This window comes from Macrosteles quadrilineatus, unplaced genomic scaffold, assembly GCF_028750875.1.
Source record: "Macrosteles quadrilineatus isolate MER2022 unplaced genomic scaffold, UCM_ALF_1.0 Scaffold_2__2_contigs__length_208266976, whole genome shotgun sequence".
NCBI lineage: Eukaryota > Metazoa > Arthropoda > Insecta > Hemiptera > Cicadellidae > Macrosteles > Macrosteles quadrilineatus.
In genome coordinates, this window is record NW_026542595.1 from 112,801,623 (window position 1) to 112,821,768 (window position 20,146).

The window sequence follows — 20,146 nt, forward strand, 5'->3', positions numbered from 1 at the left end:
TCGCCATTTCAGAATAAAGTAAAGTAAGTATTAAAAAGTACAGTTACATAAAATTCTAAAAACCGATTATCTAGTGTTATGTTTATACAGTGTGTAAATTAAGTATGGAAACAAATCTGTATTTTTAAAACCGAAATAGATAGAAATATTCTATTTGTGGCAATAATAGTTAACAAAGATTCCGCAATTTTTCACATGAAAAATATTTTTTTACCCCCCTAACAGGGTAGGTGGTAGGGGGTGACTTATTTTTTTCAAATAGCAACCCCTATTGAGTGACCCCTCATTTTGAAGAGTTTGTCAAAAGAAACACAATGACGCAAACCCGAGGTGAATATCTCACTCCTAGCCCAAATGGCGGATATTCCAAAATTTGATTTATTGTACGTGAAAAGCACCAATTTCACAAATAATGGAAAGAAATCTGTATTTTTAAAACCGAAATAGATAGAAATATTCTGTTTGTGGAATTGATTGTTGACATAGGTTCCGCAATTTTTTTAATCAACAATATTTTTTCAACCCCTTTAACAGGGTAGGGGGTGGGAGTGACTTATTTTTTTCAACAACAACCCCTATTGAGTGACCCCTCATTTTGAAGGGTTTGTTAAAAGAAAAAGAATGACGCAAACCCGAGGTAGATATTTCACCCCTAGCCTAAATGGTGGGTAATAAAAAATTTAATTTTTGTAAAAAAAGCCCATTTTGGAATATCCGCCATGTTAGCTAGGAGTGAGATATTCACCTCGGATTTGCGTCATTGTGTTTCTTTTGACAAACCCTTCAAAATGAGGGGTCACTCAATAGGGGTTGCTATTTGAAAAAAATAAGTCACCCCCTACCACCTACCCTGTTAGGGGGGTAAAAAATATTTTTCATGTGAAAAATTGCGGAATCTTTGTTAACTATTATTGCCACAAATAGAATATTTCTATCTATTTCGGTTTTAAAAATACAGATTTGTTTCCATACTTAATTTACACACTGTATAATGGCACACCTCAGGTCAGTCTAAAATTAGACTTCACCTGTTTGTGTTTTTGTTTTGAGACGCCGAAAGCATTTTAAACCATTTGCTACGGATCGACCAAACCACAAGTGTTACTTTCTATCAGTAAATGTCCACCAAACAATTAGTATACCTAAACAAACAAAGTTGTTACCATTACGTTGGATATTTAGAAAAAGTGACGAGCAGTTTATAGATTAATTATACAGTTCTTGGAAAATCAGTAATTTACAAAATGTAATATTGATTTTTGAGAATCTAAATTATTTACAAGTCAATATTTTATTGATTGCCAGTCGTGGTTGCGAGGTGACCTAGTGGTAGAGCGTGGGGTTTTGGTCTCTGAGCTACCGGGTTCAAATCCCGCCAATCACCAATGGATTTTACATGATAAAAGCCAGGAACCTCTAGGCTTTGTATGAAGTAATGTGAAGTTTTTGACTATTGAATAGCGTCCTAGGATGTGAAGGACCAAAAAATTGTTTTATGTTGCATTGACACCTTACCCACAATGCAGTGCGTCCCGGCTATCCTGTGTCACTGCAGATCCTTGATAACGTCCTGGTCCTTAAACTGCTTCGCGAAGACAGGAAACCATCAGACATTGGTTATTGGTTTAAATGCACATAACAGGTTCTCTTCGTGTGTTATGAGTCTGCTCATTGAGGCTATAGAGCGTTGTATCTCAAATTATACCTGAACAATTGATTTTAAAATGTACCTAAATATTTTTAACTTTTTGGTGTATCAGTTTAAATTTGTTTAACACAAGTGTCACAAGTTAAGACTGATATTTTTTGTACTGAGGGAGGATTTTGTACCCAAAAACTACTCTAGTTTGGGGTTTAAAAATTTTTCTATAGCTATAATTTTTTACTTTAGGAATTTTATTTCTCAGCTTCTCTATGCTGTAGTATGATTTGCTTAGCTTTCAGTTGAGTTTTCTCTTGTAATCTTTAGGATGGGTTAAATAATGTAAAATAATATAGCAAACACGAACATGTTTTTTTTAGAATTTGTTGGTAAAAGTAGGCTTTAACGTTTAAAACTTGAAAAATACCTTTAATTGTTTTTTTCACCCTTCTTTTACATTTAAATACTATAAATTTGGTGTAAATTCATGTGACCTAAAAAAGACGCTTGAACTAGAACTACTGAAACTAAAACTGTTATTTACACATTTCATACATTTATGTCCAGTTATTTTTCAAGGTTCACTTGATGGAAAACAACATTGTTTGTATTTCAAGTATATTTTAAGCAAGAGTAGTAGGGCAAAATGCCTTCTTTAGTGTAGCTCATTTATAAAAACAAAAACATCAATTACTTTAATCAGAGACATGAATACCACAATACATATTGAGTCTCAATAGTAATCAAATAATAACATATTTCTATAAATTCATAAATTTAAACTCCAAATTTCTCCCTATTAATCCGTGGCTTCACTTCAAGTTTACGTCCTAAACTCATTCGAATGAAAATATCGATATACAGATTATTCGATATATCGATTATATTATTCGGTTAGTTAGGTTAGGTTAACGTAACAACCCAAACTTGATATATCGAAATAAGTAATTGATATATCGATCGATATATTCATTCGAATGAGTGCAGCCTCCGTCTCGACAGAACGAATAAACTGATTAAATCGGAAGCCAAATAAAACCGGTTTTTGAAACTGAAGTTTTACACCTTTTTAACATCTGTTTGAGGACCAAATATTTAAACCCAAATTATAGCAGATTCCTAATCATTACCTTCGAGTCATCGTCTGCTGCCAAACGATCGTCAGCGATCGTCAGATGTTAACTTTACGATGGTGATATTATCGTGAAGCTCTTGGGGAAGATTAGTTAAAAATCCCTGTTCGAGTTTAACTATCTTGAATTTTCGAGTTTATAGTTTTTTTTAATTAATTTTAGTGCCTTTTAAGTTTGAACTGTAACGTGAAATAGACATTCATTTCCAGTATTAAAGTTGTGGCTAGTTTTAGAATTTAAAATATTCCAATCAATCATTTTAAAATGTTGACGTAGAATACTGGTTTATTGTTAGTTTCTTATCCTAAGGGGGTTTGGGGGGTATCGAATAACTCCCAGGGAAAAGGCTCCAACCGGGGCCATCCTCCGAAAAAATTGTAAGAATTAGACCTGTTAACTCACGTTTTTAGACTAATTTGAGACATATAAAAGAGATTTTTTGATTGTAAACAACAAATTTTGCTTGTCAAAATCACTTTTTAAGGTCAATGGGGGGTTCTAACCCCCCCCCCCCCGTATACGCTACTGTTAAGGATCACCCTCAAGAGGTGAAATGTTATGGAAATGTGATGTATTTGTACTGTCATTTCAATGAGGTTGTTTACTAACAGTAGGTTGGACGATTTTAAGTTTCAGGCAGAAAATGAAAACCCAATAATGTGCAAACATTTTACTTTTTTAATTATCAAATTGCGTTATCATATATCAATCCCATGTAGTCTATTGTCTTCATATTGTCATATAAACATTGTGACGTTAACAATTGTTTGCAAAAATATTGGATTTATATGATACCAAATCATTATAGTGGATTCCGCATCATTTAAAACATAAGGTACTGAAAGAATCGAAACAATTTTCAGACTATACTCTATAAATTAAAGCACAAGTTAAACAAAGAAACAACATTTTTAGAGCTTTTTACAAAAAAATTTCACATCAAGCTCTAGTACCTCAAAATTGTAGGAAAACATCGGAATTTCCAGAAAAAATGAAGGTTTCTAAAAAAATATGTGTTGACTTAATTAATTTACCGTAAATATTATTGGCAAGTTAATAGAAAAAATTACTGTACCTTATTTATGTTCATATTAGTGCTCCTTTACTTATACTTTCCGCGACTGCGACACTGAAATCTTTTTTGTCCTAGGAAGCTAGGCCTGTGATTGTTTTTCACATTAGCTAGGCCTAGTGGTTGCTACATTATCACTTAGATAAAATCCATTGGTGATTGGCGGGATTTGAACCCGGCAACTCCAGAACCAAAACCCCACGCTCTACCCCTAGACCAGCTCGCTCCTCAAGACTCTAGGACCGCCCCCAATCGCAACGTAACCAAGATTGTTTGCCAACCACATCTCTCTGATAGGGGAATTGTTTTTGATATAGAAAGCAGGTGATCACGCCGTGGACAGGTACAATAGGTTACGTGAAGCCCTGCAGTGCTCGAGTTGCATAACTCTTTATCATTGATCATTGATTACGGATCAACCCCAGTGGCAAGGTAGAATTGCGTTGCCTAATCAAATCAGAAAGGGTTGTGGCGGAAAACCAAAAGCGAGCAGTATTTGTTATGTGGATTATACGATAGCCACTTGTTTACTTGTTTGATTTTTTCAGGTTGAAATGTTAATCAATACATACTGTTTAGTTAGGTTATTTTTTGTTAGATTAGGTTAGGTTAAATCATGAGTTATTTGTTCCATAATTACCAATTGCTCTGTTTTGATGTTAAATCACGGTACAATATTGGAATTGACATCTCTTGTTGAGGTTAATGCGTACAAAAGACTAATAACTCAAACAATTTGGCTTTTGTGGTAACTATAACAAGAATCACTGACTACATGTTAACGGATACCAGCTTTTCAACTAATGTTTTAGTTCTTTCCTAAACCTGAGTAAAATCAGTCTCCATCTTTAGCTGTTGAGGAAGTTGGTTAAAAGTGTTATTCAATTGTTCAAAAGATGATGTTGAACGGAGGGGAATTTTCAAGATGCAAGAAATGTGCAAGGAGTTTCTAATGCAGTTAGTGTTTGTGTTAAATATTGACTGATGCATTTTGAAATGGAAAGGGTCTCAAGGATATATAGTGAGGGAAGAGTCAAGATAGCAGCTGACCAGAATGATTCCTTACAAGATGGTCTTTTGAAAAGGGGAAACATAGCTTGATAAGCCTTTTTTGCATTTTAAAAGGGGGAACTAGGTACTCTTTTTCAGATCCCAAAACAGAGCATAAACTAGATAAGAAAATATTAAGCCAGTGAACAGAAAGAATGTTAGGTTAGGTTAGGATCATGACATAACCTAAAACTTCTACTGTGTTTAGTTAGTAAATTGTCGGATAAAATTCAAACGAAATGTAGAAGATTTCCCACAAGACACGTGTTGAGTTAGGTTTACTTTTGTGTTCCCAAGGATGTTGACCGCGACAAGATGGCGTTGACAGAGCGGAACGGAGTCGCGAACTGACAGGGACAGCCTTGTGTCGTCGTCCGCAGTATTACGTCCTAAGGCGGTTTCACACTGGCGTCCGCGGACGATAATTTCGTCCGCGGACGGATGAAATGATTCGGGTAGATGCTACGTTCACATTGCGAGCTACGTTTCAAACGTCCACTCATTCGCGCATGCGCATAGGGAAGTTGGCAATTCCTATTACAATCATAGATTAAACATACTTCCTCTTACAACTCAGTGGAGGTGTGCAAAATGTCTGAGCCTTCTGTCCCATGGTGTCAACCCGGATTTTCTGTTCTGTGGCTTGATTCAAGTAGTGATGATGATAGTTACGACGAGGTTGTACTTTTGTACTCATTATCAAAAAGGAGAAAGTGGGTTCATCCGATTAACAGTAAGCGGCAGCGATTTGGTGAATCATTGTAATAATGCAAATAATCATAGTAATACAAATCATTGTAATAATGATTTTCTGTACAGTAATTCGTATGTATACATGGTTATTGGTTAGGATACTTTATTCTCTTTGTAATCTCTTTGGAGTGTAGTCGCAATTTCCAACCAAATTTTTTCTTTCTCTTGTTGATCTCTATAAATTTCTATAGTTGTATCCCAGATAACTGGGTAGGCACGGACAGCCTCAATTAATTCAGCCATAACAAACAACAAGGGAGGACACAAAACAACAAGTAGAAACACTATGACTGTAAACACAAACTACTAAACACTGTGATGCGAGTGGAGAGCTACTGCTCTAGTGCTCTGTCTGCGCATGCGCGAGGGCGTGATCGTCCGCGGACGTTTTAGAAAAATCGCTCCCAGAGCGATTCCACCAAATCGTCCACGGACGAATTTCTGCATCCGCGGATGGACGCTACGTTTCAATGGGCGGTGTGAACGGTCCCATCTGATAACATGGGCAGCGATTTATTTTCGCATCCGTCCGCGGACGAAGAAATCGTCCGCGGATGCCAGTGTGAAACCGCCTTTAAATCCCAGAATCCTCGGTTGCTATAGTCTGTGTGATGGAACCTGTATCATGACCCACCTGGGACAGGGGCAGCCTTGTGTGGTCGTCCACAGTATTACGTCCTCCTAAGTCCCAGAATCCTCGGCTGCTATAGTCTGTGTGATGGAACCTGTATCCTGACCCCACCTGGGACAGGGACAGCCTTGTGTGGTCGTCCACAGTATTACGTCCTCCTAAGTCCCAGAATCCTCGGTTGCTATAGTCTGTGTGATGGAACCTGTATCCTGACCCCACCTGGGACAGGGACAGCCTTATGTGGTCGTCCGCAGTATTACGTCCTAAATCCCAGAATCCTCGGCTGCTATAGTCTGTGTGATGGAACCTGTATCCTTACCCCACCTGGGACAGGGACAGCCTTGTGTGGTCGTCCACAGTATTGCGTCCTAAATCCCAGAATCCTCGGTTGCTATAGTCTGTGTGATGGAACCTGTATCATGACCCACCTGGGACAGGGGCAGCCTTGTGTGGTCGTCCACAGTATTACGTCCTCCTAAGTCCCAGAATCCTCGGCTGCTATAGTCTGTGTGATGGAACCTGTATCCTGACCCCACCTGGGACAGGGACAGCCTTGTGTGGTCGTCCACAGTATTACGTCCTCCTAAGTCCCAGAATCCTCGGTTGCTATAGTCTGTGTGATGGAACCTGTATCCTGACCCCACCTGGGACAGGGACAGCCTTATGTGGTCGACCGCAGTATTACGTCCTCCTAAATCCCAGAATCCTCGGTTGCTATAGTCTGTGTGATGGAACCTGTATCATGACCCACCTGGGAAAGGGGCAGCCTTGTGTGGTCGTCCACAGTATTACGTCCTCCTAAATCCCAGAATCCTCGGTTGCTATAGTCTGTGTGATGGAACCTGTATCCTTACCCCACCTGGGACAGGGACAGCCTTGTGTGGTCGTCCACAGTATTGCGTCCTAAATCCCAGAATCCTCGGTTGCTATAGTCTGTGTGATGGAACCTGTATCCTGACCCACCTGGGACAGGGACAGCCTTGTGTGGTCCACAGTATTACGTCCTCCTAAATACCAGAATCCTCGGTTGCTATAGTCTGTGCGGTGGAACCTGTCTTTTGACCGTTCGTTGGAACTGGCTAAGACTTAAACCTCAGGTCAGGAGACATGTTCCATCCTACGAAGTCTACCTCGATGGTTCCATCATACAGATTCTAACGTCCCTAATGTTAACTCCCAAATGTCTACGGGTTTGGTTCATTTTTCATCCCCGGTTTCCGCTCAGTTTTCGTCTTCAAGTTCCCAGTTTGTACTATTTTGACTTTCTTGTTTTTCAATGTTAAATTCTACGCTCCTGGCTTTATTAGTTTAGTTTCTTGGTTTATGACCACTTTTCATTTTTGACTTTCCAGTTAATATTTTTTTAGTTCCGATCACCGATCTCCTAACTATGTTTTCTATTTTCTTCGCAATTTCCGAGTTTTCATAGAACTATTTCAATTTCCATTCCCAAGCTTCCGCCTCCAAGTTATAAGTCTACACGTCTCAGCTAGTAACTCCAAGTTTTCTGTTTCTAATTCAATATGTCGATTTTTACCGTTCCGTCTTCTCTTTTATTTTCTAATTACACCCGTTGTGTTCACTCCCTACTTCATCTTAGATTTAAACATCATCGGCATACCAGGGTGTACCTATTTTAAGAAGGAGATCATCCATGTTACTAAAATATCAAAATCGTTTTCTACAGGAACATTCCGGTGTATCTAATACCATTACGCCCCTTATCTATTTGGGCGATAGGTTCAGTCACTGAAGAAGAGCCAAAACAGTTTTCGAATATTTAATAGATCTCACACATCCTTTTAGTTTATGTTAGTTTAGTCAAGTTTAGCTTAGTTTGTATGGGTTCTAAATACATGGCTGGACTGAGGAACAGCTGTTCTTCTGGAAGAGCGCTGGACTTCGGAACTTCCCTAAAGTCGTAGGTTCAGTCCCCGACGAATCGCCAATGTATTTAATAAGTGATAATGCCACTAGTCTGAAGTAATGTGAAAAACAATCCCAGGCTCGTGCCTAGCGTCCTAGGAAAAAAATACAAGGCTGGACTGGGAAACGAGCTGGACTACTGGTAGAGCGCGAGACTTCGGTCCCTGAGGTCCTAGGTTCAACTCCCACCACATCACCAATGTATTTAATTAGTGATAATGCCACAACCCCTAGGTTTAGCCAGAAATAATGTGAAAAACAATCCCAGGCTAGTGCATAGCACCAGGACAAAAATACAAGTCCAGAATAAAGAAAACTCCACCATGTTTATTACAAAATCCATTTCCTACAGTCCTGACAAAATGACAAGCTGATTCCAATTCCAAAGTGAACACACATTTGAATACAATGCACCAAACATAACCTGTATATTCTTTGAGTAAATGGGGATTTCATTTACGATTACAGTTCAAAAAGAACATTTCATTTCTGAAGTCTATTGCTGACTAAACCCTCTTCGAATGGACTTTGTGTTCGGATAATCGGATAATCCGACAATACACAACGCCCACAAGATAATCCGAACTCCCACGTAGTCATTTGTGCATTACACTTTACATGCAAGCCTTGGCTGTCCAACCCGTTTGGCAAACGTTTATTTCAATCTGAAGAGCATAATCGCTTTAAAAGCTTTTTAACTAGGAAGTTAATCTTACGGCGTGTAATAAATGTAAATATGCATATAGTGACAGTGAATTAAATAGTGGTTATGTAAATGTATATAGAATCCTAGTATTGTAATGCAAAACACTCATATTATTGCAAAAGGTGCTTTACTTTGATTTGAATGCCAATTAGACTATATATGTACACATTTAATCTTTTATTATGTTTTTAAGAATCATCTTCATATTTTAGGGCTTCTTCTGTAGGTTTAGGATAGTATGTCAATTTACATACTGTAAGCCTAAATAAAACTACAAGGATTTTTTTATTTGAAGGAAAATAAAAGCACACACAGTCTTATTACAGTTTTCTAAATCCTAAAGTGTGCATGTAAATCCTATATTTGTGTATGTGTAATGATAGGTCCTACCTAACATTTACAATTTTACTTCATCCAAGAGAAGAGAATAATTTCTTCTGAAGACGAGATTAGATACCAGTTAATAAAACGTCAAGAAAACTTAGTTATTACTCATCGGTATGGAAAACGTCCTCAAAAAACTCTTACACAAGTTAACTCTTTGAACAGTTACTTAATATAGTTTGAACACATCACGACTTTGGTTGTCTACATTACATTTTTAACTATTTTTAAGCTCTTTTCCCCTCTTTTCATCTCTTTTATCTTTCTTCTTTCTCCTCTTACTTTTTCTTTAACACTTTCTTATTAAATGGCGACCATATAAAGTAGGTATTTAAGCCAAGTATGAATGGAGATGAGTGTAGGATGAGTGGCGCGATCTTGTAGTCTTGTTAGTGACTAAGGCCGACAGCTGGTAATTAATAGCCCATACAGCTAATGGCAACTTAAGGACCTACAGATAGTGGAATCCGAACCACATTTTGGCCTTGGTATATACGAATTGGTCCAATTATCAGGATAGTACTGCGGTTAGTCGTAGTTCGTAGTAGGTACTAACTCGTGCGGACGTTAATCCACACCAGGGACACCGGCATCCACAGCGCATGCCTATAAATATCCACAATTCGTGACCTCCTAGTACAGTAGCTGGATTACAGGATGACGCCACCCGTCTCAGTCCATCCTTTGCTATCCTCCTTTGCTACCCTATCTTCTTTCTCTCCTTAATATAGTTTTAATACATCATGAATTTTTTGTCGTATACGTTAAATAATTCTTATTAAGCTCACTTTTCCCCTGTCCACTCTTCTTTCGTCTCTTTTCTCTACATTCTTTCTCCTGTCTGTCCATCCTCTATGTCCTATCCTATCTTCTTCCTCTGATCATCTCTAACGGACGTCTCCAGGTCCAAGTTCACACCACGTTATCACACAATCGCAGTTCAGAAGTTCATTAAGCCTCCTGATTGTCCAATTTGATGTGGACCTCGGACCCCGGGGCAGTGGAATGCCGTCCCTTGGACACCGTCACTCGTCATCGTCACCCGCGGAACGACAGGAAACGACCTCAGCACTTCCTGGCTGATTAGTTATGCGACTTTTGGGGTTTTCTTCAAGATACGTTTCCGTTTCGGTTTAAAAGTTTATGAGAGAATACATTATTCCTTTTCAGAGGTTCGAGATGCTTGAGTGTTTAACTGTTTCGAATAAATATCTGTTGGGAAGTTAAATTATCTGAAAACTTTCTAAGAGGGGACTTGTAGAAAATGGCTAAAAACATGTAAAGGGCCAGTCTAGTTATAATAGATTGGATCTTGAGTTTTTGACGTGTTTGAAGTATCTGCTGCGAAGTAAATCCTCAAACGTTCTTTAGAGTCTGGAAATATAGAAAATGACTGAAATCACGTAAATGGCCTATCTAATTATTCTGGTTCGGTCTTGAAAAAGATTTAAACTAGTCGTAACTAATCTTTACTCGAGTTATCGTGGTAACGTACACATGAAAAATAACATAAACACATATAAATACACATTAAAATTAAAAAATAAATCGGTCTCGGGTCTATGTCTTACAAACAAAAAAATAATTGAAATGAAACATAAAAAAACATAATACATTTTTATTCTTCTAAAACAGAAAGAGAAAATATAACTTTAATGGCAGCACTCTGTATGATAGGCTTTATCATTCAACTGTGTACTCTTCAACGAAAAAAAACTGACTAAAGATGGCCCATGAAGGATGTTTCAATATCCAAAGTTTATAATCCAAGCGTTTATAATTTTCTCATCTTCGGAAAGAAGTAAACATAACACCTTGAGTATCTCGAATGTTTTCCATATTGTAGAACGCTGCCTACGCGTTGTGACGATAGAAAACATTAGTCGTGTATTCTACGAGTTCCTGAAGTTGTCTAGAGCAATCTATGCGACCTACACACCAGCATGCATATAGCACGAACATTGAGAAAGCATACCTAGGATGGTGTGGTTTGGGTAAGTAAAGATTTGGGAAAATTAAGAGTTAATTGAGTTTGAAAAATAAATTCGTTATTCCTCATAGAAAATCAACGGATTGTAACGTCTCAATGACTTAACTCTCAATTTCATTTAATTGTATTTATTTTATTTTGTATTTTTATCAAAGTTTCTCAGGGATGGGTTCTTTGCCACGTGACTGATTTTATCCTAACTGCAGAATGTGTGAAATGTGAGATATAATGTTAAGTTATACAGAGCCACTATGTGTAAGTGTTATTTGGTCGCAGCACTCTTAAAATAAGGTGCCAGACAACTACCAAATATGCGTGCTTGTTAAGTGTTAAGCCGCAGCACCAGCGGTCAGCCGGGGCCTGACAAATGCTTTGTATGGAGTTAAATTGTTAGTGCCACTACTTGTAAGTGTTATTTCGGTCGCAGCACTCTTTAAAAAGGTGCCAGACAACTACCGAATGTGCGTGAGTGTTGAGTGTTAAAGCCGCAGCACCAGCGGTCTGCCGGGGCCTGACAAATGCTTTGTGTGTAGGCCTATTCTAATTTCTATCCTACTTACTTGTCTAATTCAAATTACCTTATTAATATTTCAAATGAGTACACAATTGGGACTGACCTTATTCCTTGTTTTTATTTTCTTTTACAAATACAAATTTGATTACTATTGATTATTGTTTTATTTGCGCCTGGCAAATGGTTTAAACCCGCAGCGCTGACTGTCAACTCGTGAAGTATACTGAAGACTGGCCTGTGGACTGCTGTATTTATACCCGATTTGGTTGCTATGGTGACCATGGAATGTTCTAGAACTTTAAACCCAGATGTTTCCACCAAAAGTTATCTTCCTTTTCCGGCAGCCTGACGTCATCGCTGCCCGCTTGATCGTCGTTGATCCAACAGCTGCTGTCGGCTGGAGCTCGAGCTGTCAGAGAAGCTATTGTAAACTAGTAAACAAACATTCAAGCAAATTTAATAAATAAATATGTTTTAACTATTTAGTTTGTTGTGTTATATTTACATGTGTATCCCTTTGTTTGTGAAATAAAATAGTAATGTACATTCATAACTGTTATTGTGTTGCTGAAATATTTACAATGGATAACCTAACCTAAATACGGTAAGTGGGTAAGCTAACCTAGGTACGGTAAGTGGGTAGAAATATTCTTTATTACCACTATTTACAAAATAAACTATTAGAAACATTATTTCATTAGTAATTTAAAGAACATTAAGAAATATTTAAACTATGAAAAATGTGAGATAGGCCTACTTTTATTACAATTGATCTAACAAAAACCTAACCTAGCCTAGGCATAACATAGCCTAAAACGGTTACCGGTAAGTTAAATTGAAACATTACATTATCTTGATTTAAACTCTCAGGATGGTCACATATTTCCAAATTAACGTCAAATATCTATGAAATATTAATATTAGTTCTAGCATAGCGTCCTTTAATACAGCGGTGTTGGTGTGTGGCAACGTCGCACCGGCCTAATGCCATGGTAACAAACGTGTAAGGCAGGTAAACATATGATAGTGCAACAGCTGTTTCAATAGGCCGGGACTGCAACGTTGCCACTTTTCTCGCCGCGGCCTTATAGAGGAAGCTATGGTTCTGGCAATGAATCAGACGGTTCAGAAGTATGAAGGAAGAAGTAAAAGATGTGAGATTGATATGTTATGTATATGAAGTTTCCAGCTAATAACTAATCAAACAAGTTTACCTGCCAAGTTTTCGTAATTCCAACTGTCTCGTTCATCTATTTCATATCATAGTGTAATAAACCATTGCTTTTATATTCACGAGTTATTTATTCCGTCGTTCGTAAAACAGTATAATATACTCAACTTGCAGTTATATTCGCTTAAGTAGCGAATATAAGCCGGCACTAAACTTGTTTTGATTGTTAAAAATTCATTGAAATGATTATGATTTGATTATTGACATCCGTTGATGCTTTACACACGGTGATACATAAATGAAATTACAACGTACCAAAGAGTGTATCGGTATTAGTGAGGGAACGACGCAACAAATCCACATTTCAACAAATCCACATCGCAACAAATCCACATTTCAACAAATCCACATTGCAACAAATCCACACTGCAACAAATCCACATTTCAACAAATCCACATTACAACAAATCCACATCGCAGCAAATCCACATTACAGCAAATCCACATCGCAACAAATTCACATTGCAACAATACATCTGCGCAAGTCAAGTAACATCACATCGCAATAGGTATCAGCAGTCTTCGGGGAAATCACTTTGATCTTTCTCGCTGACCTTCGGTGACAAAGAGTATTGCCTTACTCGCTGATGAGTCTTACCTTACGTATTACTCTTCCTTGAGTAGTGAGTAATCCACGTTCTTAGTCGTGAGTAATGGAAAATTACTACGGTTTAGTTATCCGATTGGACTTAGAGTGGAATGGAAATTGTCAGATACAAAACTCAACGTAAAGATTACCATGGTGAGCTGTGTATTGGTTTTCTTTTAGAATAATATTTTAAAAAGTTAAGCGATACACCTCCTAAGATAGAACTATTTGTGGGTTAAGCAATAATGATTTCACTGCCAGGAGGAGTTCTCAATAACATTTTTCGTCGTACTGCAGTGAAAACGTATGCATTCAACTATTTTTCGTTGGAGAGCTAAAAAAACTTAATACAGTTAGTTATTCTTATTCATGTGTCCAAAATGAACCAGCTGGCGTCCAGTAAATCAGCTGGCGACGAGGAAATCAGCTGTGATCTGAAGCTATGAACGATTATTAAAATTGCTATGCATAATAAATTCATCTATGTTAAAAAAAGGAACAATCATACCTAGTTGCCTACTTATCAACCTTCACTTGAACTCCAGGAAAAAAAGTAAAACGTTATTATTCTCATGTTTGTAAAATAATATCTACGTATCACAACAGTCATCAACACTTTCAGTCATAATAGAGTGTATGATCAGCTGTTTCATAAGCGTCTTATTGTTGTAATTTGACAATGCGTTGACATAAGAGTGCAATAATCGGTTAGCAATATCTCATAATATGAAAAAATAGTTAATGACACAACATTAAAGATAGTGAGCTCCAGAGGGTTATATAACTGCATTTGCATTGCATTAAAATCATAATAAAGTACATCGTTTCCTTACGAAATGAATATATTATTTTGCGAGAGATTGAAAAACAAATTCCACTTAAGACTACAACAAATGACATTGAAAATTGAAATAAAACAATGTAGGTAGTGAAAGTAATGAAATAACAGTAAAACCACAAAACCGTGTTCAAACTATTTTATTTTACAAGTGAACAATGGAAAGTAACTTAACGTTTATTTAATAGTACGTGTTAAATTACAACAGACAATGTTCTTCAACACCCTGTAGATAAGCTAATGGAAAACGCTGGTGAATTGCCATAAATCCGCTTGTAAACAATAAGTGAAGGCGTTAAGTACACTTGGAAGTTCAGCAACATTCTTGCATATGAACACGTACTTTAACATAACCTCTAATACAAGACCAAAAGTGGCAACGTAGCAGTTTCGGCCTACTGGAACAGCTGTTTCGCTAATTCGGAGCGTCTGTGCTTGTTTATGTTCACACGTTCGACATTCATTACCATGGCAACAGGCCGGTGCGACGTTGCCACAACGCCGCGGCCTTGTAGAGGAAGCTATGAGGGCCGCTTTCCCCAAATCAAGTTTAACTCTGATCGCGGTTTAAACTCTAGTTTAACCTCAGATTCACTTTCCCCAAAATAATTTCTCCGTTTAAACTAGGTTTAAGTTAACCCTAGGGGTGAGGCTGGTTTAACTGGCGATCCGTGGGTTAACCCAGGAGAGAAGAATAATAGCTTGATTTTGATTGGCTCTTGGCTGACTTGTTACGTTCGGCAGACGGCAATGGCAAATATCCTTTTTGACATTTGTTAAACATAACCTAAAATAAATTGAACTGGAAATAAATTAAGAAATATCAAACCAGAACCTATGTAGACAATTAATTCATGACTATTTCAAATTTAAAGATATAAGGCTACAGATATACAGTAATGGTTTTAAGGTTTTTAAATGCGTAGGGTAGGCCTAAATTATTATATTTTCGGTAGGTAGTATCGTAGTTGTGTACAATCGATAGGTTACCTTGTCCACAGCAACGCAACAGTGGTTGGAAAGTTTGCTCATAAGAAGCCTTTTGGTTTGATTTTATTTTAACACGAGTCTTACATTACACAAAAGTAAATATTAAACATTCGGGCCTAACCACTAGTCTATTTGCTATTATTATCATGTGTAAATTAACAACTACTGCAGTACGCCTAAAATTAAATTTAGTTTAGAAACATCGAACGTGTCTAATGCTGAGTAGCCTAGGCCTGCCATTACAAAGGATAGGCTCTAGTTTTTAATCCACAAACATTAATTTTGCGTCTTTCCCAACATTTTATTTTCCCATGATTGTAAATGCTTTTATTTGATGCGTACAATAGGCCTACTGTTTAATTAAGTTTGAGGCTTAAATAAACACAATAAATGAAATGCTTATAAATTAGCATCAGTACAATTTATAAGCCTGCAAATAAAAATGTTTATTTTTAATGTCAACAATTGGAGACAATGACACGAAACCTAATACAAATAACCAAAACACGAGAAAATTAATGACAGATAAGTCATAGTGGGGAGTTAAACGGCTAATATTGCAGACAAAATTGCATACCAGTGTTGCCAACATTGTTGCTTGCAAAGAAAAGCTAGGTTAAACTAAACTTTCATGACAAAATAGTGGGGAAAGCCATCCTAAGTTTAACCCACCGATTAAAGTTAACCGAGATTAAGTTAAACTTGATTTGGGGAAAGCGGCCCTCACAATACTTAATTTTTACACACTGAACATTTGTTTATTTATTTGTATACAATACATTTTACAAAGAGACACAATCACCACATTGCAATGAAAGAAGTTCATTTTCCAAGATGGTCCACCATACATTCCGTTCGTTTTTAACTCACTTAAACGCTTCTAGTTAAAAAATCCAGCTATATTTTTTATGATCTTAAGTAAAAAAAAAACTTCATCCTTAAAGGCCCTGGGTTAACTTCCTTAAATTTTGTCCACAATTTTTTTAGGGTAAAGGATTTTTTTTTCTACGACATCTGTGTTTATCTGAGCCTTTAAACTGGAATGCGTTGCCTATATTCAAAGTGCCTAATAATTGGTAAAATTTTAAGTTTTGATATACATTGGCAGATACTGTATAAGTTTCTCTACGTGGATTGAAATTCAATTTTCAACTTGGTCACCAAACTTACATTTTGGCAGTTTTCACGTTACAAGGACAATTCCAAAAACCCAGGACCAGTGCCAGGCTACAATATCTGATGTTATTTCTACAACACCTACTGCGACGTTTCATCAGCGTTTCCCGCCTTCATCAGTGGAAACCACCGCGTCGTCGGTAACGTGTGTGAAGTACGTGCTGCGCATGAACCTCTCAGCTGTTTATTGCTGCGTTCTTCTTCTTCTCACTACATCTTCTTTAATTAGCTAGACCACCGTGGACATCTCAATGCGCGCACATTTCAGTAAATTTACGGTTGAAAGAATAAACGCGTAATAAAGTTGAAGTGTTAAAAAGTCTTCCTAAACATGTTACTCATCTATACTGGATTTATGGGATTACTTTAAAGGGAGTTTCAACCAGTTTAGAGTCGTTGGATAGAGTTTGACATGACGTTTCCCCACCAAAATAATTAAGAAAGGACTTTTCATTCCTCATTTACCGTACTGCATTTAAGTTAGAATTACACAGGTCCTCAGTAAATAAGCTTAAATTAAATTTGTGGAGTACAACACCATTCACAAACTATAGGTCTAATAATAATTTTTATAGGTATATAGAATTCGAGTTGCAAATAGAGGTTGCAATTTCCTTTCAGACAATATATAATGAAACTCGCTGCAAAATATTAAAATAAAGCTTCCAACTGAAGTCTTTATTTTTTAAATAATCCGAAAATATCTCCTGGCTTGGAAGAAATATTTTTAACCTTCTGGATAAATATACCATCAGCATAGCTTCCTCTTATACAAGGCCGCGGTATGGTGTGGCAACGTCGCACCGTCTATCGCCAGGATAGACAGGAATGTAATCATAAACATTGCGCAGACGCTTCGTTATGAATTAGTGTATCAGCTGTTTCCGTAGGCCTGAACTGCGACGTTGCCACTTTTGTCTCGCCGCGGCCTTGTATTAGAGGCAGTTATGATCAGCTTATATCTCAGTTTTGTTTGATTTTAGAATTTTCTAGTTTTTTAGCGCATTCCACACGCGTGTGTTGCCATGACGACGTTTGACGTTTCGTCACTGTATCGCTGGCCGTCGTCCAGGCCGTGTCTATTGTCGTGGGAATCTCGCACAGTCAATGTCCTGTCACCTATATGAGTTGCGTACCAAATCACCGTCAACCAAAATCTGTAGAAATATCCTCGCATATTCAGTGTCTTCTTCAGTGTCATTTTATATAAGGAGCTATGTAGTTGTAAAAGCTTTAATTTTTCTCAGTTTTAATCCTGTGTCTGTTGACAACGAAATTAACGTTTAAAATTAATGTTTGGACATAATTAAAAATTATTGTTAACGGTACAGATAGTAAAACTCTTAATTTTGCACTGATTAGTTTAGTGATGAATTAGTAGGTTTGTAGATATATAAAAGAACCTTGAATATTTTATTAACTTAACTATTAGACCATTGTTACTATATGAGGACCCCTATGACTTTACTATTACATTGGAACTGATGTCATCCTTAATCAGTGTGTAACCTTGATAACAAGTATAAATTTTGCCTTTTGAGAGTAATTTGTACGTAATTTTACATTTACCAAATTATTGAAAACAATAATTTAGCTAACTGTTGTTACAGTTTATTAAAAATTGTTCTTCTTCTCAGGAAATATTTGGTAACCAATCTATCAAAAACACGCAAGATTGTTCTTAAGCAAGTGTAAAACAATATTAAAATCTTTTTGGTACTGAGTTGTTGTTAAGTGGATAATTTTGACCAACACATTTTCATTCTTCTGTACAATTTTGTTGTAGATCCTCGATGACAGGATTAAAAGTAAATTTATGAAGTGAATTTGTATGTAAGCCAGTCTGATTTTTGTATTTAAAGTGAATGTTTATCTGTCCTCAGATGCTATGGGAGAGTTTCGCCGCAGCCGCAGCAAGGTTTGGTGGTCGCACTTCCCTGAGGATGAAGAGGAGGAGATGTCCCCCTCAGTGTTGCCGGGATGGGGTCCCGGAGTCCCGTTGAGTCCGGACAGAGGCAGCCCCAGCAATGGCAGCCACAAGAGTCAGGACTCCGGGTTCTCTGACTCCGAAAACTCACCTCCCAACCCGAAACCTTCCGAGGATCTCGAAGAAGAAAAATCTTCACCAATTCCTCAACTTCCTGAAACACCAACAGCGAGAATACCTCGAGTGTGTCTCTCAAGATACAAAACTACTCTCACGTTAGACAAATGCCTCAACAAAACCTGGAGCGCAGAGGACTGTGTTAAAACAAACGATCGGTTCAACCAAAGCGACTGTGTAAGCGATCTTTTAGGTGCTGAAGAAGCAAGGACTTCATTCGTGATCGAGAGTGATGATGAGCAAAGTGATGTGAAAAATGATTCTGAAGTTCCTCAAGACACGTCGTCGGAAAGTAGTGATTCTACGGAAAATCAAACTGCTGTGTTTATTCCAAAGTCCAAGTGGTTGAATCCCGCTCAAGTTGTGCCTCCCAGTCCGATAACTTCTAGACCGTGTTCTCCCAAGTGTTTAAGTCCTACTCGGTTCCTGAAGACGCCTACGTCAACTAAGGTTGCGTCTTGGGGTTCAGAGTTGGACGTCTCCGGAACCCTAGGTGCTCCTGTACACTGCTCAACTCCGAAGACTGTTCCCTCCAGTAGAGTTCAGCCTCGGGGGTCCAGAGTCACCAGAAGGCCCGTCAACTTGAACAAGAACTTTGAAAGGTACGAAGTTTTAAAGTTATTCTCTTATGTACGAGTTAGGTATTACAATTTTGATACGGATTTTTAGAACTTATGTACATAGCGTATATGTTACTCATTGGTTTTATTGCGTCTGTATGGGTATAGAAAGAAAGGCATTTTAAACTTGAATTCTTTCATAGAAAGAGTACCGGTATTTAACAATATAAAAAAAAATTAAACAGTAAATATTTTTCAGGATGTCAGGATTGTACCCGAATGGGACCAAACTCCACTCTAGCAAAAGAAACATTAAATTAACACAATCACAAAATTTTATTGTCACTGACAGCATTTTTCAACTGGTTCAACTTATTGAAAATGCTATTAGTGACACAGAAATATTCTAATTGTTGTTTATAGTAATGTTTGCTGTGTTTCTTGTACCAGTTTGGATTATTTCCCATCCATGTAGTCTGCTACAACCAATGATCCTTGAAACCTAAGCCCTTGTGTTATATGTTACAGCCTTAATCCATAGCCATAACTTTAATGTTAAAACTTCAGAATCTATCAAACAAACAATCAAAATAGTCTATTTAACTATTAAAATTATTTCTTCAATTTTACATTTTGAAATAACAGGTACTAAAAGTAATTCAACAAGTCCCATAGTGCAATCAAATGTAAAAAATTAGGAAATGAAAACACTTCTTTTCTTATCAAATAAAGGAAGTTTGTCCTTTCCCCACCAGTTTTTTTAAAGTTTTTTTAAAGGGAACGGTTCAAACCTTGGTCTTGTATTAGCAACTAACGTGCTAACGTCTACCTTTAAGCATCAATTATTCACATATATC

At 37.3% G+C, this 20,146-nt stretch overlaps 1 protein-coding gene across 1 annotated transcript in view; it reads left to right on the top strand.

Moving 5' to 3' along the window:
- Nucleotides 1-20,146, top strand: part of LOC128986183 (protein inscuteable homolog) — a 72,268-nt gene that overhangs the window by 38,793 nt on the left and 13,329 nt on the right. Inside the window, exon 3 of the mRNA XM_054406379.1 lies at nucleotides 18,509-19,331. Within this exon, the coding sequence (XP_054262354.1) occupies nucleotides 18,514-19,331 (818 nt within the window). The 5' untranslated portion in view covers nucleotides 18,509-18,513. The remainder of the gene's footprint in view (nucleotides 1-18,508; nucleotides 19,332-20,146) is intronic.